Source organism: Camelus dromedarius, chromosome 2 (genome assembly GCF_036321535.1).
Source record: "Camelus dromedarius isolate mCamDro1 chromosome 2, mCamDro1.pat, whole genome shotgun sequence".
Lineage (NCBI taxonomy): Eukaryota > Metazoa > Chordata > Mammalia > Artiodactyla > Camelidae > Camelus > Camelus dromedarius.
In genome coordinates this window covers 4,059,484-4,080,062 of record NC_087437.1, presented here as the reverse complement: position 1 = coordinate 4,080,062, position 20,579 = coordinate 4,059,484, and the positions used below count along the sequence as shown (strand labels likewise).

At 42.6% G+C, this 20,579-nt stretch overlaps 1 protein-coding gene across 1 annotated transcript in view; it reads left to right on the top strand.

The window, feature by feature from the left end:
- The window catches only part of LOC105088769 (collagen alpha-6(VI) chain), a 167,767-nt gene that overhangs the window by 97,774 nt on the left and 49,414 nt on the right, over nt 1-20,579 (top strand). Inside the window, exons 13-23 of the mRNA XM_064490800.1 lie at nt 215-268; nt 1,951-2,022; nt 2,109-2,135; nt 2,471-2,515; nt 2,607-2,660; nt 3,526-3,588; nt 7,631-7,696; nt 9,229-9,282; nt 15,450-15,485; nt 17,007-17,069; nt 18,855-18,917. Coding sequence (XP_064346870.1) covers nt 215-268; nt 1,951-2,022; nt 2,109-2,135; nt 2,471-2,515; nt 2,607-2,660; nt 3,526-3,588; nt 7,631-7,696; nt 9,229-9,282; nt 15,450-15,485; nt 17,007-17,069; nt 18,855-18,917 — 597 coding nt within the window. The remainder of the gene's footprint in view (nt 1-214; nt 269-1,950; nt 2,023-2,108; nt 2,136-2,470; nt 2,516-2,606; nt 2,661-3,525; nt 3,589-7,630; nt 7,697-9,228; nt 9,283-15,449; nt 15,486-17,006; nt 17,070-18,854; nt 18,918-20,579) is intronic.

Genomic DNA, 20,579 nt, shown 5'->3' with positions numbered 1-20,579 from the left:
ACACCCCCTTGAGTTATCTGGATACTTGTCTCGAAATTCCTTTTATTTTCACGTGCATCGATGCAGCTTAGGCTGTGGAAGGAAGACCTTTTTTTCCCCCCAAGCTCGTACTATTCTATATAAAGTCAAACTGTAAAGTAGAAGAGTTCTGCCTGATTACCCCTGGCAGTTGGTCTGTGAGGTGCTAATGTATTCTTCCTTTCCTTATTTGCAGGGACCCCCAGGCTTTAAAGGCAGTGAAGGCTACCTGGGAGAGGAAGGCATTGCTGTAAGTCTGTTTCTTTCAGCTCCATTTATTCCTAAGAGCTGATCTGCCGTATTGAAGTCATTTGTATCAAGCCAGCGGGAAGCAGGGAAAGTCTGGGTTCTAAGGATTCGTGCGCAAGATCTGAGGCCTTTCCTAGTCCTCCTTAGGCTGCTGGTGGTCACGAGGGTTTCCTTCACCTGCCGTGTCTTCTCTGAGTATCCACCGATATCGTCTGACGAACTCAGTGCAAGGGTTATCTTTTCACCAGGGGAGTCAAATCACTGCCATTTCCCCCTTTCTAATTCATTTTGCACAAGTAGACCAGCTCACCACACTGTTTATCTCACTTTTTCCTGCATCCGTTCATCCTTTTCTCCTTCCTTCCTTCCACCCATTCAGTTAACAAGTGTATATTAAGAATCTTACCATTGACAACATTATTTATCAAAGACCTCACTCATAAATGAACTCATCATTCATTTAACAAGTGTGTATTAACGCATCTTACCCTGAGCCCGGTGCAATGCCAGTCCCTAGAAATAAAAAGAAAGAAAGAAAAAAAACATGGGTTCCTCTCTCAGGTAACTTCCAGGCTGGTAGAAAGACAAAGGAGACAATAGTATTTCCAGTTACTCTACACAAGGACTGTACTCGAGGTGTTATGAGGGGGGCAGTGTGGCAGAGTGTGTCTGTGCAAATACTAAACAGTGTCAAGTAACAGCCCTGATGACAGCTGGGGTTTGGGAGAGGAAGACTGCAGATAGGAGTAATGTCTGGGCCAGCATCTGAAGGACAGATGGAACCAGGCGAAGTCTGTAAGGGAAGAAAGTTCAACTACAGAGAGAACAGTGTGTCCAAGGGTGTGTAACAGAGAGAGCTGTGTGTTTGCAGAATGACCCGTGGTCACTGTGGCTGGGAACCCAGGACACAGTGAGAGCAGGCTACGTGGCGAGATGTTGGGGGGTGTCGGATACCCTGCAGAAGACTTGGATGGTGGCTTCCAGTTGATGGGCAGCCAGGGAATGATGTTAAGCCCAGAAGTGTGAATGGTTAGGGGACTGGTTTAGAAAGCGTGCGGAGGCGACATCACGGGGGATGGTAAGGCGGTGGTTACGGGCAGGGGTCTTGCAGGAGTAGGTTGTAGGGCAGTGAGGATGGATGTGTTAAGGTGGTTGAACAGACATAACTTGGTGACCACCTGGGGGAGAGAAGCTAAGGATGGCATCTTTGTTCCATCTCACAAGACTGCCCAGACTGGTGGGGTTACCAAGACAGGGATTGCAGGAGTTTTTGGCTTAAGGAAGAAAGAGAAGGGAGGTGGAATTTGGTCTAGAAATCTGCCTCCTGCTTCATCCTACCTAGAGCATCCTTCCTTCTCTGATGTCTCACCAGCTCTTTGTTATCAGTTCCTGGAATATCTCCTGAAGCCCTGAGAGTGCATGTTAGCTGCCAGTCGTTTGTGTGTGTGTTTCCTTTAGATTACCGCCACACCCTGGGAAGTGTCCAGGTGGGGTTTAACACAAAGGGCTGTCATCAGAGGAGCTCTGATTTACTTTCATTCTCAGGTTTTATAAGCCCGAGTTCTATAGATTGTAAACTATGAGCAGTCACATTTTTTTTTCCAACACGAAAGTTGTCAGATTTCCAAGACAGATTCCAGGCAACAGTAGACAAAGCTTATGTGGATCTGTGCTCTTTCTCAGGGAGAAAGAGGAGCGCCTGGACCAGTGGGAGAGCAGGGCGCTAAGGGATGCTATGGCGCCCGGGGTCCGAAGGTAAGGGCCGCTCGGGATGCTGTGAAGTCTTCTCAACGTTAACTCCGCGTGCCTGCGCTAACCCTGATTGTCTTTTCTGTTTTCAGGGACACAAGGGACTAAATGGACAGGAGGTATGGTGCCAGCCATCATTCATCTGCCTCTGTTTCTAGGAATAGGTTTATTTGAGATGACTGACCAGTAGATTGCACAAAGGAAGTTTCTGTTGACCTTCCTTTTTTTTTTTTTTTATTGCTTACTGTTTGATTTTGTTTACTCCTGCCCTTTATTGCAGTCAATGTGTATTATTTGTGGACAGTTTCTATTACTCAATAATCTTTTATGTTACCCAGGGCCAGCCTAGCAAAGAGGCTGTCTCCAAAACACAAAATCAGACTTTTTGTTCGGTGTCTGGCTTCTCTCCACATAAATGCAATGCCCTCTATTCTGATCACATCTGTCTTTTCAGGGAGAAGTTGGGGAAAGCGGAATTGATGGGTTAAATGGAGAAAAGGTAGAGCCTTCCCTTTGTACCACAAAGGTCCTTCTGAGCTATGTCTCGTTAAGAAAATGGGAATTTGAGTTTATTCTTTTCTGTTTTTTAGGGTGACGATGGTCTTCCTGGAGCAAAAGGAGAAAAAGGTGATGATGGAGTCCAGGTAGGGATTCAATAAAGAGACAACATGGGAATTAAAAGTGTGATTAACAGAGTAGAAGGGCCACCCCAGGGGTATCAGTCAGCTTTGCAATGATGACGGAACCTCCGCTGCATGTAATAATAAACATTTATGTGTCTGAGAAGTTCAGCTGCTCTCAGCTGGTCATGACCTTGGCTCATGTGTCTGTAGGTTCGCTGGGGGCTTCGTTTCACTTGCCTCTTTTCCTCCTGGGACCACAGTCTTGGTGCTGGGCAGTACACCGAGTGTGTGTGCCACTCCCTCCCTCAGGAACAAATCCCAGAGCAGCCATACTTCCACTACCCACTTTATCTGTCATGAAAGGATGAGCAGTGGAGTCAGGAACTTGCTTTCTAGCTGATGCAGCCCCTTTGGGGAAAATGGATAATCTCTCGGAACCTCAGCTGCCTCGCCAAGAGAAAGATAAATTATACCTGGTTTATAAAGAAGCTGTAAAAACTGAGCAAGACAACAAATGTGTCTGGAACACATTGTTCACCACTGTGGCCAATAATTGAGGTCACTTTCTCTTTTCTTGATTGAAGTAGAGTTGATTTACAATATTATGTATGGCAAAGTGATATATCTATTCTTTTTCAGATTTCAGGTTATTACAAGATAGTGAATACAGTTCCCTGTGCTGTGTAGTAGGACCTTATTTATGAGGTCACTCTTAAATTACTTGTATGATGCCTGAAACTATGGGCTATTCCTCTTTCCAGTTTAGAAATAACTTTAGTAGAAAAATACTTAACAATTGAAATCAGGGAGAAGGTAAGCTCTTTGTTTTTATTAGTGTTATTTAAAATTCTTATGTTGTCCTTCTTCTGATTTGTGTTAACTTTAGGGAATCCCAGGAGAGAGAGGGATTTCCGGGGACCATGGAGCAAAGGGCCTGCGAGGAGATCGTGTAAGTGCTGGGGCTGCGGGGCTGCAAACTAACATCAGGGCTCGCCGTTTCCCGTCAGCACTTCTGATGGAGAGAGAGCCCACTTTAAATTACCACAATAGCAAATCTGAGTTGAAATCATTGTGGGCACAACTGTTGTAGAATTTTTAAAATAGGTCCCTTGTGCTAGGTCCTCTTCATATATGGGATGAGTGCGGGCAGTGAGAAGCCCTGGGACATCTTTTGCATGTGTATTTTTTGCAACTGTCCTTGTGCTTCAGAGCTATGAAGGAATTCCACTCCATTCCGTTGTCTTCCTCTGGGTTCCTCAAAATATGGACAGAATGAAAGAAACAAAGCCATCTCTTTTGTCTATTCTCCAAGAGTCTTTCTCACTTAAGAAGATTAGCTTCATTTCCTTCAATCCAAGCCAGCTAAGAGGACAGGAAGCAAAACTGAGGACACAAAGGCACCTGCTTTCAGGGGGACACACCTCAGTGGGGATGGCTTGACCTACACTGGAAGGAGCATGAGGCACATCAGTCCAGGGACTGTGCTGTGTCCGGTGGGACATATATGATGTGTAGTACTATAGGGCTTCCACCACCATGCCCACTCCTAATGAGTGAGAATTGAGGTTTGTTTTCAAATGTTTATGAAACTTTTTAAAACTGAGATATAATTGACATACAGCAGTGTGTAAGTTTGAGGTGTACAATGTGTTGATACATTTGTATAGTTGGTTTGATATATATACATATTATAATAGGATTACCACCATAGTGTCAGGTAACTCCTTGATCATGTCACATAATTATCATTTCTTTCCTGTGATGAGAATGTCTAAGATCTAGTTTCTTAGTAACTTGGAAGTATAGGCTACAGTAGTGCTGTCTGTAATCACCATGCTGTGCATTAGCTCTCGCAGACTTACTATTAAGCTGTCGTGTGCATCAGAAAAGTACACAAATTATAAACACACAGCTTGATGAATACAAATACACCTGTGCACTCACCACACAGGGGAAGAAATAAAACATCGGACCACAATAGAGTATCCCAGAATCCCCTCATGTCCACTCCAGTCCCACCAGCCCCCCAAGCTCATCACCATCCCAGGATCATAAATTAGTTTTATCTGTTACTGAACTTTTAAGTGGAATCATACACACTTTGATTTCTGGCTTCTTTTGCCCAAGTATATGCTTGTGCAATTATTCGTTGTTGCTGTGGATAATATAATAACGATATTCATTGAGTCTCGTTGCTGTATAATATTCCATTGTGTGAATATACCATGATTTATTTATCCATTCTGCTATTGATAAATATTTGGGTTATTCCCACATTTTGCTTTTATAAATAGTGCTGCTGTGAACAGTCTTGTACATGTCTTTCAGTGGACTTTTGTACAATTTTCTATTGAGTCTATACTTAAGGAGTAGAATGTCTGGATTATAACTTGTTCATCTATATTCAGCTTAAGTCTTGGCAGCCAAACAGTTTCAACAGTTTGAACTGTTCACACTCCCACCATCAGTGGACCAGAGTGGTCTACTACACCCATCAGAAAGCCTAAAACTTATAAAAACTGACAATAGCAAGTGTTGCTAAGGATGTAGGGCAGCGAGGAATGTCAGAGGACCCTGTCTTTACTACCTTCTCCTCCAGTGCACAGCAGGTTGGTGAGAGAAAGAATTGGGTACAGTATATATTAACAAATGCCCATGCTACATATGCATGGGAGATATCTGTTGAAAAAGCAGAAGAATTTGCACTTGAAGACAACGTTGTTTACCAAGTGCCATCTTCTGATAGTAGTCTGGTGACCTGAGAGTTTTCAAACTTCAGAGTGTCTAATTAGAAATCTATCCACAAATAAGGATAATTAAGAAATAGTAGTTCAGGGGGGAGGGTATAGCTCAGGGCTAAAGCACATGTTTAGCATGCATGAGGTCCTGGATTGAGGTCCCCCAGTACATCTCGTAAAATAGATAAATAAGTAAAAATAACCTAATTACCTTCCCCAAGCCCCACCCCCCAAAAAAAGGAAAACAAAGATTTTTTAATGAAAAGAAATAGTAGTTCAGAATATATGTATGGGGGCGAGGGTATAGCGCAAGTGGTAGAGTGCATGGTTAGCATGCATGAGGTCCTGGGTTCAATCCCCAGTACCTCCTCCAAGAATAAATAAACCTAATTACCTCCCTCCACCAAAAAACAAAACAAAACAAAACAGAATATATGTATGTACATGCATGACTGGGACATTGTGCTGTACACCAGAGAGTGACACATTGTAACTGAGTGTACTTCAATTAAAAAAAAAAAAAAAAAGAAATAGTAGTTCAGTTACAATGACATTCCAGTTATCTGTACATGAGAGCCAAAAATACACTTGGGGTACTGCTGTAAAATCAACCTTCCCTTTAATCAGAATCCTCCCAATTGTCTGCTAAACTGCCTGTGTGATTATGGAACAGCTATAAAAGAATCTGAATAATGTAAAAGGACTTTCATTGAAAAAGAAATGTTCTGTGACTTCGAGATGATTGACAACTCAAACCAACAGAGCTTCCCTGTGAAGTGTTGTCACTACTGACTTGAGATGGTTTTCAGTGCATGATCACTCTTCCCAGCCACTTGGGAATGTGCACCTCAAATTGAGGACAGCTGTCTTTGCTTTTTTCCATGTGTTTTTATAGGTTACTATTTCAGAAAAAATTTGGGAGTGCAAGGTTCATAGAATAAAGAGAACACATGCATGATCAGATTATTCATAGGAATGCATGCAAACGGCACACAAATTCCTCAAAATCTGTGCTCATCCAGACAGAATTTCTTTTGTGTGTGTGTGTGTGTGTGACTCGCTTTATTGTGATATTCGTTTTACTGCCTTGGTCTGGAACCAAACCTGAAATATGTCCAAAGTATGCCTGTATTTGTCTGTCTTTGCCTCTCTCACCTTAAATCTCTGTCTGACTCTACAGCTCTTTCTCATCTCTGAGCTGCTTCAGTCCATCCCTCATGCCTCCCCCAAACCTCACCATCCTGCTCTCAAATCCTTCTTCCTCGGCCTCCATAAGTCTCTCTAGCTGCCCTGTTTCTGCCTCTCTTCTCTCTGCCCCAGGCACCTTCACTCCTCCAAGCCACCCCTCCTCCACCAGGGAACAGAATTTCTGATCACATAAAAGCTAGCTTGGCTGTTTGAGCTTTCCCATTTTGACCTAAATATTCTTTTAATTAAAGTACAGTCAGTTACAATGTGTCAGTTTCCGGTGTACAGCACAATGTCCTGGCCATGCATATACATGCATATATTCATTTTCATATTCTTTTCCATTAAAGGTTACTACAAGATATTGAATATAGTTCCCTGTGCTATACAGAAGAAATCTGTTATTTATCTATTTTTATATATAGTAGTTAACACTTGCAAATCTCAACTATCCAAATTTATCCCTTCCCACCCCTTTTCCCCCAGGAACCATAAGATTGTTTACTGTGTCTGCAAGTCTGTTACATGCACCCCAGTTTTCTTAGCGGCACTGTTTACAATAGCCAAGACATGGAAGCAACCTAAGTGTCATCAACAGATGACTGGATAAAGAAGTCGGAAGTTACAAGGAAGGATGGTAGAACCTGTAGACCCAGGATAAGAGTTGTCCTTTCTGGGGGGAAGGTATAGCTCAGTGGTAGAGTGCATGCCTAGCATGCATGAGGTTCTGGGTTCAATCCCCAGTACCTCCATTAAATACATAAATAAACAAACAAGGGTTGTCCTTCCCACAAGCCCTGTCACCTTAAGTCCCTTGGCTGTGCCTCCCACAGTGACTGTTCTCTGTACCCCACACATTCCCCTCATCTCTTCCGATCATACAGAGCACAAGAGGAGAAGAAAACACTTGTAAACCGTTGATAACTTTAATCTTTTTCTGTTTTCAAATGAGTGGGCCTTCTCTTGTCACTTTTTGGGAGGATGTCAAGATGGGTTATACATTGCATTTTTAAGGAAAAATGTTCCAGGCCTATTAATGCTTTCTCTCTATTTTCTATTTTTTAGGGCGTTCCTGGATTTGACAATAGCATAGAAGGACCCACGGGCTTGAAAGGAGAACGTGGAAGAGAAGTAACTACGTGGGCATTTGGAAGTAAACTTGTAACCATGTGACCAGCGTGAGGCTTGGGGTTCTAGCGATGGAATGTGAAATGCATGTACAGAATTTGGAGTCAGAGTGGATGTGCTTGATACTGAAAAACAATTTTTTAGGAGCAGAAAGATCTCTTACTCCTCCTTATCTGCTCCTCTGGGGCTTAAGAAACATTCTCTCCTGAATTTGGGTGACTTGCTTCACCAGGTCCTCCCCTTGAGATCTTAATTTATGAATTCAAGTATCTAAACTCTAACTTAAGATGTAGGGCTGGGTAACAGAGAGCACTAGCAAAAAACTGGTTGGTCTTTCCAGGATCCAGAGGACGTGTACCTATAAAGATACCATATTATTTGTAGTATATGATAAGAAGAACAAGACCTGGTCCATCTGTCCAGCCCACACACTCAGGGCAAGTGTCTTGAGATTAATCCCATGAAATCTCACAAGTCACAATTTGATCATCTTAAATTGTTTGGGGGAATTGTAAAAAAAAAAAAAAAAAAAAAAAAAGTATCTGGAAAATGTGTCTCTGGGTCTCCTTGGTGAGGAAGTTCCTTAGGGACTCCCCCTGGGGGAGGGGTCTGATGCTCTGGGAAGAGGCCAAGGTACCATTTCATGCTCTGTTCCCGAACAGGCAGGGGTCTGATGCGATGGAAAGAGCCTTGCTCTGGGAAGAGGCCGAGATACCGTTTCATGCTCTGTTCCCGAACAGGCTACTTTCTGTAAACCTGCAACATAGGACAGATAGGCTACTTTAGAAGGTTATGGTGAGAACTCAGTGACAGACCCTGCTACGTCTTAAACCTTCAGTAAATGTTTCCAGCCACCTTTTTTTTAAAATGTAACTTCCTTAGCATTCTTTTTCTTTTTTAGTGATCTTTTTTGGGGTTCAGGGTTTTTTGGGGGGGTAGGTAATTAGATTTATTTATTTTTAATGGAAGTACTGGGGATTGAACCCAGGACCTTGTGTGTGCTAAGCACACACTTTACCCCTGAGCTATACCCTCCAGTGGTAAATGTAAGTCTCACGAGAGACTCATAATTACACTCTCCCTTTGTCTATCTTGGGAAGAGTTGTGTGTATGGTGAGATTTTACTCACATTAGGGTGTTAATCGACACAAGTTAGCCAAATAGAACAAGAAATCCAAAGGTAGAAATCCAGGCCAGTAGGAACCATCCCTGATATGTGGCATGCTTCTGTATTCACTCTGTGGCAATATGGTGGGGACAGTTTGGTTGAAATCGGCCAACTTACAGCCCAAACACAAGTTGGATGGTGGCAGTGGACGGATGAGGCCAGGCGACCAGCATCTTGTCCCGTAGTCCTCATGGCCCCGTGAGGTGTGATTTATGGCGGGTGAGAGTACGGCCACATTCCACAAGGAGGGCAACGCTGGACCTGACGTGTACCCAGCCACCGCCCCTGGAGCACAACACGCTGCTGGGGAAGAGCACACGTGCCAGTGCTGTGCATTGACTGTCATACGTCTCTGTTCCTTCGACAGGGGAGAAGAGGCTGGCCAGGCCCCCCAGGAACACCGGGCTCCAGAAGAAAGACAGTAAGAGTCCTCGTAGACAAGGAGCCCCCGCCCCGCGGCCTGTGTGGGGGTGAAATGGCTGATTGTGGGGGTGGGGGCTGGTGGGGGGGGGCCCACGACCTTGGGGGGGATTGACTCAGGACAGAGCTGGCGGAGGACTTGGGGAGGGGAGGCTCCCGGGGCCGAGGCAGGAAGGTGCTGGCTACAGGGGACATTGCCGGTCAGAAGAAAGAGCTGGGAAGAGAGACCGGCAAAGTAGCCGACTAGGGGAAGAGAGGGCAAGGTTTGGTTTAGTCACTAGGCCAACTGAGGTCTCAAGCCCAAAGCTCCATTCCTCTGCCAGGTTTCAGGGTGACTTAAAAAGTCAGTCCTGGTGGGAGTCCTGTCTCCTACCTTCCATTTTCTCTGCTTCGCAAAGATGAGCAGTATGTTCCAGGATACGAGAGTGCTGTCTTGGAAGGAGTACTGCAGTCTTACGAACTGATTCTATGTGAACTTGTGCTCAGAAAATGCGGTGCATGAAAAATGCAATATATAAACTACTTCTTATTTGTGCTAAATTTTAAAATATTAGATACATTTTATTGAGATATAATTGATAGATAACATTATATTAGTTTCAGGCGTACAACATAGTGATTTAATATATGTACGTATTGCAAAATGACCACCATTCGACTAGCACGTCTAGTTAACATCCGTCACCACGAATCCGTAGTGAATGGATTTTTTTTTTCCTTGTGATGAAAACTTTTTAAGATCTACTCTCTTGGCAACTTTTATATATACGCTATCGTAGTATTAACTATAGTCACCATGCTGTATGTTACATCCCGTGACTCAATTATTTTATTACTGGAAGTTCATATCTTTTGACTTTCTCCACCCATCTCACCCCACCCCTACCGCTAGCCTCTGGCCACCGCTAATCTGTTCTCTGTGTCTATGAGTTGGGTTGATTTTCTTTTTAAGATTCTGCATATAAGTGAGATCATACAGTGTTTGTCTGTCTCTGACTTACTTAACTTAGCATAATACCATCAGGGTCCATCCACATCACAAATGGCAAGAGTTCCTTTTTTATGGCTGAATAATGTTGTGTGTGTGTGTGTGTGTATATGTATATTATATATATACATATATACCACAGTTTCTTTATTTATTCATCCATCAGTGGAAACCTAGGTCACTTCTATTTCTTGGCTATCATAAATAATGTTTCAGTGAACATGGCGGGCATAGCTTTTTGAATTAGTATTTTTACTTCCTTTGGATAAATACCCAGAAGTGAAATTGCTGGGTCATATGGTAGTTAGGCATTTAATTTTTTAAGGAACCTCCATATTGTTGAAAAGATTATATATTATACATGCCTATAAAAATATATATCTGACAGCAAAATTCGGTCACTTATGGAAACTTTTAGGGTCTTTGTTGTTTCGTTGTTGTTCAAGTACTTTTTTAGAAAGATTCTGTGCTTGACTTCTTAAAAGAGGACTGAGATTATAAGAGATTCTTCATTCACTGAGAAGAGATAGCTTGAATGAAATACACTTAAATGCCTGCGGTGGGTTCTAAATTAGACCTGTCTTTCCTCATTGGGCAACATTTTCTTCCCATTCTTCATTAGTTTAATTTTTAAATTGAGCAGAAATAAAAACTAGTTTAATATATTGCATTTATGATACATTGTATTTTCTGAGCAGAAGTTCAGAGACCCAGCCATTATGCTCCATTGGGAAAATATTTTCTGTTTCTTGGAACACACTCTTCCTCTCTGCAAGGCAGACAAAATAGAAATAAGAACAGATGATGTTTAAAATGCACAGAATTTAATAGTTGGGAAAGCACTTTTTAGTGCATCTCAAGATTTAAAAAATACATTTGCAATTTATTTCCCTTTCTAAAAGGGTGTAACCCGTTTACATATCTCAGGAAAATATTTTGAACTTAAAGACTGTCATCCAAAAAATCCTGGCGTGGGAGATGTATTGTCTTATAGAGGTTCTAATCTCTGTAGAGGCGAATGCAGGATCACAATGTATTGTTTAAACCATGTAACTCCTAAGAAATGCAGCCCCATCTCGGGTTATAGATTGAGCAGTGTCCTTTGGGAGCAACAGCACACTTCCAGCTGAAGATGGCAAAGTCACGGTGTTCTTTATACAACTCCCTTTTCTGTGCAACTCACCAGAAACAACAAAGGAAATTAAAAGTAGATTAACAAAGAATGACGACAACTTCAAACCACACATGTTGACCAATATTGGCCAACGACTTTAAAATCTGGATCCTAATGAGGGAGACTTTGGAGAACTGACACCCCGCAGCTGGAGCAGGAAAATCAGATGGATCTAAAAGTCGCTGCTGTAGTCGTGAGTTAAAAATCCAGCGGCACTGTAGATTTGGAGAAGGTATACCATGTCCTCACCTTTCATTGTAGGGAGTGAGTGTCTAAACATCACCACAAGCTAAGATATACTCAGAGCATAACCAAACCTCCTCTTTTTTTTTTTTTTAAATAATCATTTGTTCCTCTTTTGGGGACTGTGTATCTCTTATTGTCAAGAAATGTTACCACTTGACATTTCCAGTTTTATTTTTTTCTTCTGTTAAATCCAAGTGAAATTACTTGTAATATCTTAATTTTAGAATAGCATGAATAGCATGCTTGTTTTAATCAAAAGTACCACTGTTCAGAACTCTAAGTATGCACAGGAAGACGTCAGAAATTACGATTACCAAATGTTAATAATAATTATTTCTAAATGGAGGATTTGGGATGACTTTTAAATTTTACTGTGTCTTTTCTGCATTTGAATATTTAAAAATCTGTATGTATCATTTTGTACAATACCAGTAAAGTCATTCTTTTAGAAAGAAAAATCTGTACCACTGACTACAAAACTCTAAGATAAATAGGTAGATAACAAGCATCGAGGGTTGAGTGCAGTAAAATTCTGTTGAACAGATAAATGATTGGAGGATGGCTAGTGGTGGGTGGTGGCCAGTGGTAGGATGGTGGCCGGAGGTAGGAGGGTGGCCAGTGGTAGGGGGTGGCATAGATAGAAATAAGAGCAGTTGACTAAATCCGACCTCTGTGCATTTGGTGAACATCCGCTGAGCACCCACAACGGCTCAGCAGCTCTAACTACCAGAGCTACAGACTCAACTAAGACATAACCTTTGCTCTCAGGGACTTAGGATCATGTTGTAGGGCGTGGCGTCTCAGTCTGATAGTGACATTTGGGCTGAATAACCCTCTGTTGTGGGAGCCACCTTGTCCATTGTAGGATCTCCAGTATCTTCCTGGGGCTCTACCCGCTTGGTGCCAGTAGCCCCCCTGATTTGTGACAGTGAAAAATCTCTGGACATTGCCAGATGTTCCCAGGGAAGGGGGTTGCTAAATCCGCCTCTTGCAGTGGAGAAACCACTGTTGTAGAGTCTCTCTGGGGCTGACAAGCTGTTTTGTTGCTCTGCAAGGAGTTGGGGCGGCGGGGGGGGGGGATCAGAGCCAGAAAGCTGCCGTCCTTGGGGGGCAGGAGGGGCAGGAATGGGGGGTTGGCTCTTTCTGAGCCAAACTTCACTAAGAATGAGACTAGATTGCTGTGGCATGGGCAATGAGAAGGAATTGTAGCCTCAAACTACAGCAGGACCTCTGTCCTCTCCAGAGCTGAGAGCTGCTCCTTGTGCTTTGCCCTTTTCCTCTCTCTCTCAGCACTGCGTTAGGCAGGGTCATTCATCACTGTGAATCCTAGAAGCACTCTAGGACGGGCATTCATCATTGTGAATGAGCTTGCTGTTAAGACTGAGTATCACTGTGATGTTTTACTGTTAAGAACGTCCCGCTTTTTTTCTGGGGATTCTGTGTTCCAAATCAGTCCACACCTCTCCAGGAAAGTGGACCCTGATAAACCACCAGAAAGCCAGGGCTTAGTGGGTGGAGGGACTGACGACCCTGCTCTGGGTCCTTTTACCCTCAGGTTGTCTTTGGGGGAGATTTTCTTCTTGATGAGCCTGTTGACATTCCCTTTCACCAGGACAGCAGGCTGTCTGGCTCTGTAACCAGCCCACTGCAAGCCCTCGGGCAACCCATTACGGCATGTGGGGATTTCACCGTTCCCATCTAAAACACTTGAAAATTGGAAGCAACGCTGTGAAGCCATTTCCCCGTTTTCTGTGTGTCTCTCGCACCTGCTCATGACTTTGGAGTTGAAAGCCGAGTAGCCACTGAAAGACGTGCTAGGCAATGGCTTCGGGGGTGTTCCCATTATTTGCGTGAATGGAAGATCAAAGACTGTCTCTTCCATTAGGCTTTCAAGCCCTGCCCAGGGGCCGGAGTCAGTTTTCACTCAGCACTCATCCCAGTGCCTCTCAGGGAGCAGGTCAATAAATGGGTTGAGATGATTCATTTTACTCAAGCTCTTCCAAAGTCAAGCTGTAAAGACACAGAAAACAAATGCTTATTGCTTGTGTTTCAACCACAGACAGTAGACCAGAGATTTGGGGATAAAAAGGCCTGTTTTATAGCCCTTATTTTGCCTGAATACAAGGTTGCGTTCAGTCGTTCCTACCACAGCCAGATGTATCCACCGAAAGCCTAGGTCTAGGCACCTACATTTCTTGTTCCAACAACCACAGAGGTTTCTCCTACTAAATGGTGTAAGAACCCTTCAGTCTAGTATTCTCAGCCTAGTAACCGTCCTACTCCCCTTTTCTCATATCCTTGGCAAGACTTGCCACCATCAAATGTATTTCCTAGCTTCCTGCCCCTACTTCACTGCTTAGGCTGTGTCCTCTGCTAAAAAGACTTCTCTCATCCTCTACCTGTGGAACTCCTACACGTCCTGTGAAACCCATCTCAAAATTCTCTTCCTCTAGGAAGATTTTCCTGATTGGACCAATTGGGTATGATTGCTTTCTTTGAAACCCTTGTTTCTATCTTGCCCTTTCTTATAGCATTTGCCATATTCTGCCTTATAAATATTTGTAATATTTATCCCTACCCACCCCAAAGAGTGAGGGTCCCCTGAGGTCAAGAGCTGTGTGTGTATGTATGTGTGTGTCAACTTTACGCTCCTGTGGTTCCCGTCCAATACGCTTTGTGGGAAGTACATCCCGGGTAGATATTTTTCTGAATGAAATGGAAGTGAATGGAACCAGAACAGACAAACCCTTGTGTGAGAAAAGTAAAGGGAGCCGCTTTTCCTCCCTCTGATAGGGGGGGGTTTAGACTTTCAAAATGACTCATCAGGTTTTAAAGAATTAGGCCTCCAACCATTTCCCCAGATAAACAGTCTGTCATCTAAATAATACTAGATTTTGACTGAAATATGATTGGAAGAATTTAAAGTCTGCAGTACTGGCCTCAACATAGAAATTTGAGCTGAATGTCTCAAATAAATTTCCATCAAGAAAATGTTGTCTGATATTGATTGAATTTTGCAAATCCTGGATGTCAGTCTTCCTGTAACCTTACAGAGAGGCCCTAAATTAGACAGTAAAATGGCTTTGTCTCTTGATTTCCAGATTTATGAAATATTGATCTAGAATATACTCTGATCTTAACCTTATATGTGAGAATAGTAGGAAAAATCCACCTGATCTGGTAGTGTCATTTTTTAATTGGATATTTTATTAACCTGCTGAATTGAGTAACTTTTGAATGCTTAAGATGATTCTTTCATTTCTGACAGGTAAGTGTGTTTGTCATCTTCAAGGGGAGGGTGATAAAATTAGTTTAGCTATCTTTAGCTTCTGAAATTAATCTGTTAGAAAGTTCACGAAGTCAGTTCTCCACTGCTTCCTCTGGCCTCCTGCCTTTTGGCCACTTCTGCCTCAGATTTCTGGCTTGCTTGGTAGTCCTTTGGAAAAATGAAAAGAAAGAAAATTCAGATTCAACAGTTTTGGAGCTTGTGACTAGCTCTAGTACTGGCTAAGTGGGGGATGAACTATTGACCACGGTCTGGTCTCACAAATGTCCATAGATTTCCATTGTCTGTGATTTTAATTATCTGTTGCCCAAGTGGGCAACATTTTGCTTTCACAGTGCAGTGGATAAACTTAAAGCAGTATGTGGGAACTTTTTCATTCAATGTCAGTGCCTTAAGGTGTCTGTTACTAATTTAAACATAAAAAGGCATTTTTTCTTCCAAGTTAATTATATCTACCTCCTTTTCCTATCTTAGACAGCTCATGGCCGGAGGGGACATACAGGCCCACAGGTACAGCAACTTTTTTCTTAACTGCAAATGATAAAATCTCTGAATCCAGCCAAGGAACTGGAATAAAGGCTCTGAGTCTCTTCCAAGCCTAAGATTCTTTCACTCTTTGATACTATTGCTTATGGAATTAAGTGCTGGAAAATGTTTAGGCTACAACCTAAAGAACTTAAATCTTAAAAGAAAATTAAATCTTGGGCACTTCAATCAAAAACAATACTAATTAATGATAAGAGACAATATTTGGCCAAATTGTTCGATTTAACTTTGTTTTTGGATTCAAGTATAAAGTCTAGTAACTCAATGCCTTTCAGATTTTCAGTTAACTCTGAAACCTTACTTATAATTTGCATAAACCCCTTTTAAACCAAGAGAGTCTAATACAGACTGGATTACCCGAATGTTTTGTTCAAAAGTCGACTCTACAAACTGTCATGTTATATCCCCTTTGTATATGTTGGTGGTATGTTACACATGCTTCATGGACCTACAATATTTATGAAAGAGCAGTGACCTGGAATTTTACAAAATTGAGGAAACACACATCCTCATATTGAAAATGCAATGAGGATAAGTAATGAATCTACTCAGTCACATCATGGTACAACTCTGGAAGGTTAAGAAAAGATCTTAAACTACCAGAGAGAAGAGAGATTCTTACCCATGAAAAGAATAACCAAATAGGTTGCAGCAGACTTCTGTTCAACAATAATACATGTCAAAAAAACAACAAAGTAATATTTTGCAGATGTAGAAGAAAAGTCACTTAACTTAGAATTTTATACCTAGCTAGACTATGAGTGGCTACAAAATAGACGTTTCCAGATAGACGAAGATGAAGAAATACACACACACACACACACACACACACAACTCAAGGTTAGACTGTTGCAGCAAAACAGAGCAAATCCAGAAAAATGGCATGAACTCAATGAGATGAGATTGAGGAGAGAAGGTGTTGAGAAGTTTCCTCTTTCTGATTTCTAAGAAAAGGCATCAGAGGGGGCCAGTTAATCTCATCTAACTGTGCAACCACTGAGAGAAATTTAGGCTCCCCTATAGTCCAAATGAACCTTTTTAATCTTATTTGGATTCCTTCTCTGCGGCAGAGTTCAAGGGCAGTGCAAAAGGAATGCTCAACTTTTGATCCCTAGGTGTTTTATCTATTTGAGTATAAAGATAATGTAAGATGCCTGGAGATGTTTGAAGAAAATGTGAATTGTGGGTTTTTTCAGGCCAAACACCCAAGTTTGATACAGTATAGGACAAGGAAAAGAAGGGAGTGTATGTGTGTGCCCCTGTGTATGAAGACTGAGAGCAAATACACTGACATACTAGTTTGTGGTTTTCTCTGCTTGATGATATTATGGAAGATTTTTATTCTCTTGGATTTCCCTTTATTTTTCATATTTTTTGCAAAGATTCTGCACTGCCATTATGATTGAAAAAATTTAGAATCACACTCATGAAGGAGACAGAATTCTTAGGAAACGGTGGTAATAGTTGGATGCTCTCTCACCACAGGGGGAAGCAGGCACCCCGGGCCCAGATGGACTTGCAGGCTCCCTGGGACTTAAGGGCCCTCAGGTACGTATCCAGACTAATCAGGCTGTGAGGACAGAAGGAAGAATCTACAGCTTTGAGAGAATCCCTCAACCCTTCTTGCAGAATTAGACATTTCAAGTGTCTTCAGGGTGATAGAGGAAGGAAATGACAGCCGTCCTGACTTAGATAAAGGAGACCCAATGCTGTCTTGAGGTTCATTCCAGTCAAGAGGTAAAAAGAAACTGCACACACTGGACAGTGGTCCCTGTGTGATGGGTCCAGGCTAGTGAGGGCATTCTAGGGAGACTTGGATCCAAGGACAAAGTTGAGCCTCAAAAATGGGAATTTGGGTCAATTTAGCAGAGCGAGAGCTCAGTGTTACTTACCTGGATGCCTGTGATGTAGAAAAATTGGCTCCACCCTGGGAATGCATTGTCCCCAGTGCGGCTGACATGTGCAGTAGGGTACCTTTTGAGCTTCCTTGTCCAGGGAGCTGCCTCAGTACGTTTTCCTTTGCAAGGAAGAAGCTGAGGTTGGCTCTTACACTGATTGCACGAGGGGCAAGGAAGCATGTGCCAGAAAGAGCAAAATGCAGCCAAAAGAACAAGAGAGGAAGGGATGTCCTAGAAAATGCTGAGACGAGAGAAAGAAGGCTAGACTATAGGAAACTTAGAATATTTTTTCCTTTCCAAACTTTGACTCTCGAAACCTTGAGAAATAAACTTACTCTTTGTCGAATGCAAGACAAGCAAGTTTTCTGTCATTTTTCAAAGTTTTAATCCATGGAGCTAAAAGAAATTGAAGTAACTATCATATGTTGGCAGCTGGGTGCCTAGAAGCTGGGCAGACTGTCCTTTAAGACATCAAAGAAGAAACTCAATCCACATTTTATCAAAATTGCAGAACAGAAAACAGTCTGCCTCCGGGACTTCCATCTCTTTCCAACGTGATTGCTTTTCTTTGTCTCACTTGGTAGCCAAGGAAAGTTGATTTTTCTTACCTTCAAGTGAGAAATATTTGCCACTGGGATTGTGGGGAAGTATTTCAATAGGCTGGCTGGCTTTATTTGAGGCTGAACAAGTAATATATCACTTTTGCCATTTTATAGACTCTCTTTTTTATGACATAACTTAAAAGGAGATACGAAAAACCAAACGCAGCATGAAGGTCTCTGCATGATGTATGGAAGCCAGATTTAACAGGCAACGTCATATTCCGGAAGTAGCATTATCCGAGTTTCATCTCACCAAGGGCGATGTCGTATTTATGACCAGTCTTCGGTGTGGTTATTAAATAGAAAATCCATTTAATTATCTCAGTGTCAGGTTTACATAAGTAAGAATTAATTTTTTAACATAACAAGCAGATGCATTTGGAATACAAAGATGCTCAGGATAATTAGAAAGCAATATAGGAGGAGGTAGAGCTCAGTGGGACAGTGCACACTGGGCTCAATCCCCAGTCCCTCCATTAAAAATAAATGAATAAATAAGTAAACCTAATTATCCCTCTCCCCTCAAAAAAAAGTTAAAAGAAATAAGAGAAGAAAAAAAAAAGAAAGCAGTACTGTGAAACTCAACTGTTCAGTATTTCTTCACTTTGACTGCAAATGCCCAACCGTCTAAACACTGGATTGACCCCTTGTATCCTTGCCAAGAGGGGGAGATACTCGACCGATCAAGGTAGACCCAAAGGCATGCATGGAGTTCTCTTTCTTTCCAATTTCTGCCCATGTGACTGACTTAGCATTTCTGTTTTTAATATTCAGGTTAACATCGTAGCGTTCTCTTTCAGCGAGAGAGTAATGCTCTAATTCTCTGCATGCAGGGCCCAAGAGGAGAGCCTGGTGTGAAAGGAGAGAAAGGAAGTCTGGGAAGTAAAGGACCCCAGGTAGGTGATGAGAGAAATGACTGCATCTGGCTTGGGTCTGGGCTTCAGCGTGTCTCTGCTGGTGGGGTCCTCCCTGCAGGCGGAGTTACTTAGGGCCTCTGAGCCAGCAACTTGTACAAGGTTTGACTGCAGTGCACCAGGTGGTGGCCCCGTTGCGTTCTGGTCCCTGTCTTGCAGAGCGGGTGTCCTTCTGTCAGACACCGAGGTGGGAGACGTTTTCTAGCCCCCTTTGCCCCAGCAGCTCAGCCATTACTGTGAAGTTAAGAATTCCTCCTCTGTGTAAACGAGGTCATGTGACTCCCCTGAGCCCCAGCCTCCGGGCTTCCCCTCACACCCAGAATACAGCCTACTTCTGTGTTCCTCAACTAGCTACACGGGAGAATCCCCTGGGCCGGCTGTGGAACACTCCACCGCCAGAACCCTCCCCAGATCACTGAAACCAGAATTCTCCCGGGTGATTCTGATACACCGGCCCAGCGCTGGGAGTGACGGTCCAGCATCAGCAACACTCCAGCTTCAAAGTGCATGATAATCACACAGAGAACTTGTTAAAATGCAGGCTCTGATGCAGTAGGTCTGGGGTGGGGCTTGAGATTCCACACTTTTCCCACCAGCTTGCAGGTGATGCTGCTGCTGCTGGTCCCCGGACCACACTTTGAGTAGCAAGTCCCTCTACATGGCCTAACCTCTGGTTACCTGCTACCCAAGAATATCTTTATTTGCTTAGCTGTTTGTCTTCCCTTCTAGATGGCCAGCTCTGTGAAGGCCAGGACTTTGTCTTGCTTATATCATATCCCGGAGTCCAGAATCACAGGCTGCCTGACACAGTCAGGCTCAACACTCATTTGATAAGGAATCAGTCAGTAACTGAGTGAATGAGTCACAGTTGGGACTTGTGCTCTGGGAATCCATTACTTTGTGTCCATTAATTCAGCTGGGCCAGTGGCCCAGCACTCAAGTAGATCTGTCCATCATCAAAAATTTTAAGAAGCTATTTGCATGAACTTGTATCTCATGTACACAGTATTTTAAAGTGTATTAATTACTGCTCATGAAGAGATTTGTTCCTAATGTTGATGAATGTGCTCCTTCAAAAAGCCTGAAAACTTAGTTTCCTGTAGGACTAAATGGATGAAAAGGAACTCTTTGGCATTCACATCTTTGAATCATTAAAAGCTTGTTGGCACAGCAAATTGGGATTGGAAAAAAAAATCAGTGCCAAAGGAAACATATATGTGGTGATTATCTCATCGGTTTATATGAGATACTGAGATGTGGATGGGTTGAAATCCAAAGAGCTTGATAATTCCCTTCCTGTAGAATCGAAAATTGTATCCAAGTGGCTATTACTCAAATAAGTTACTTCATTTGCCCTCCAGTAGACTTCTATGGATGAGTTCCCTTTAATCTCGCCTTGGCAAGACTGGTCACAGTCATGAATCATTCACCCTCTTGGCATCAGCAGACGTGGTCAGAAGGCACCACCTCTCCCTAGTCTAGCTCTTCCATTTATTGGGCTGGAAAGCATGGCTTGCTTTCTTGGCTTGCTTTTCTTGAAGTACCCTAGTCAACACCATGAAAGGGCCATTTCAAAGATGGGTAGAATTTTTTCTGCTCAGGATGTGATGAATTAGATCTCAGAGTGGTTGTTTTCAGAGGAAA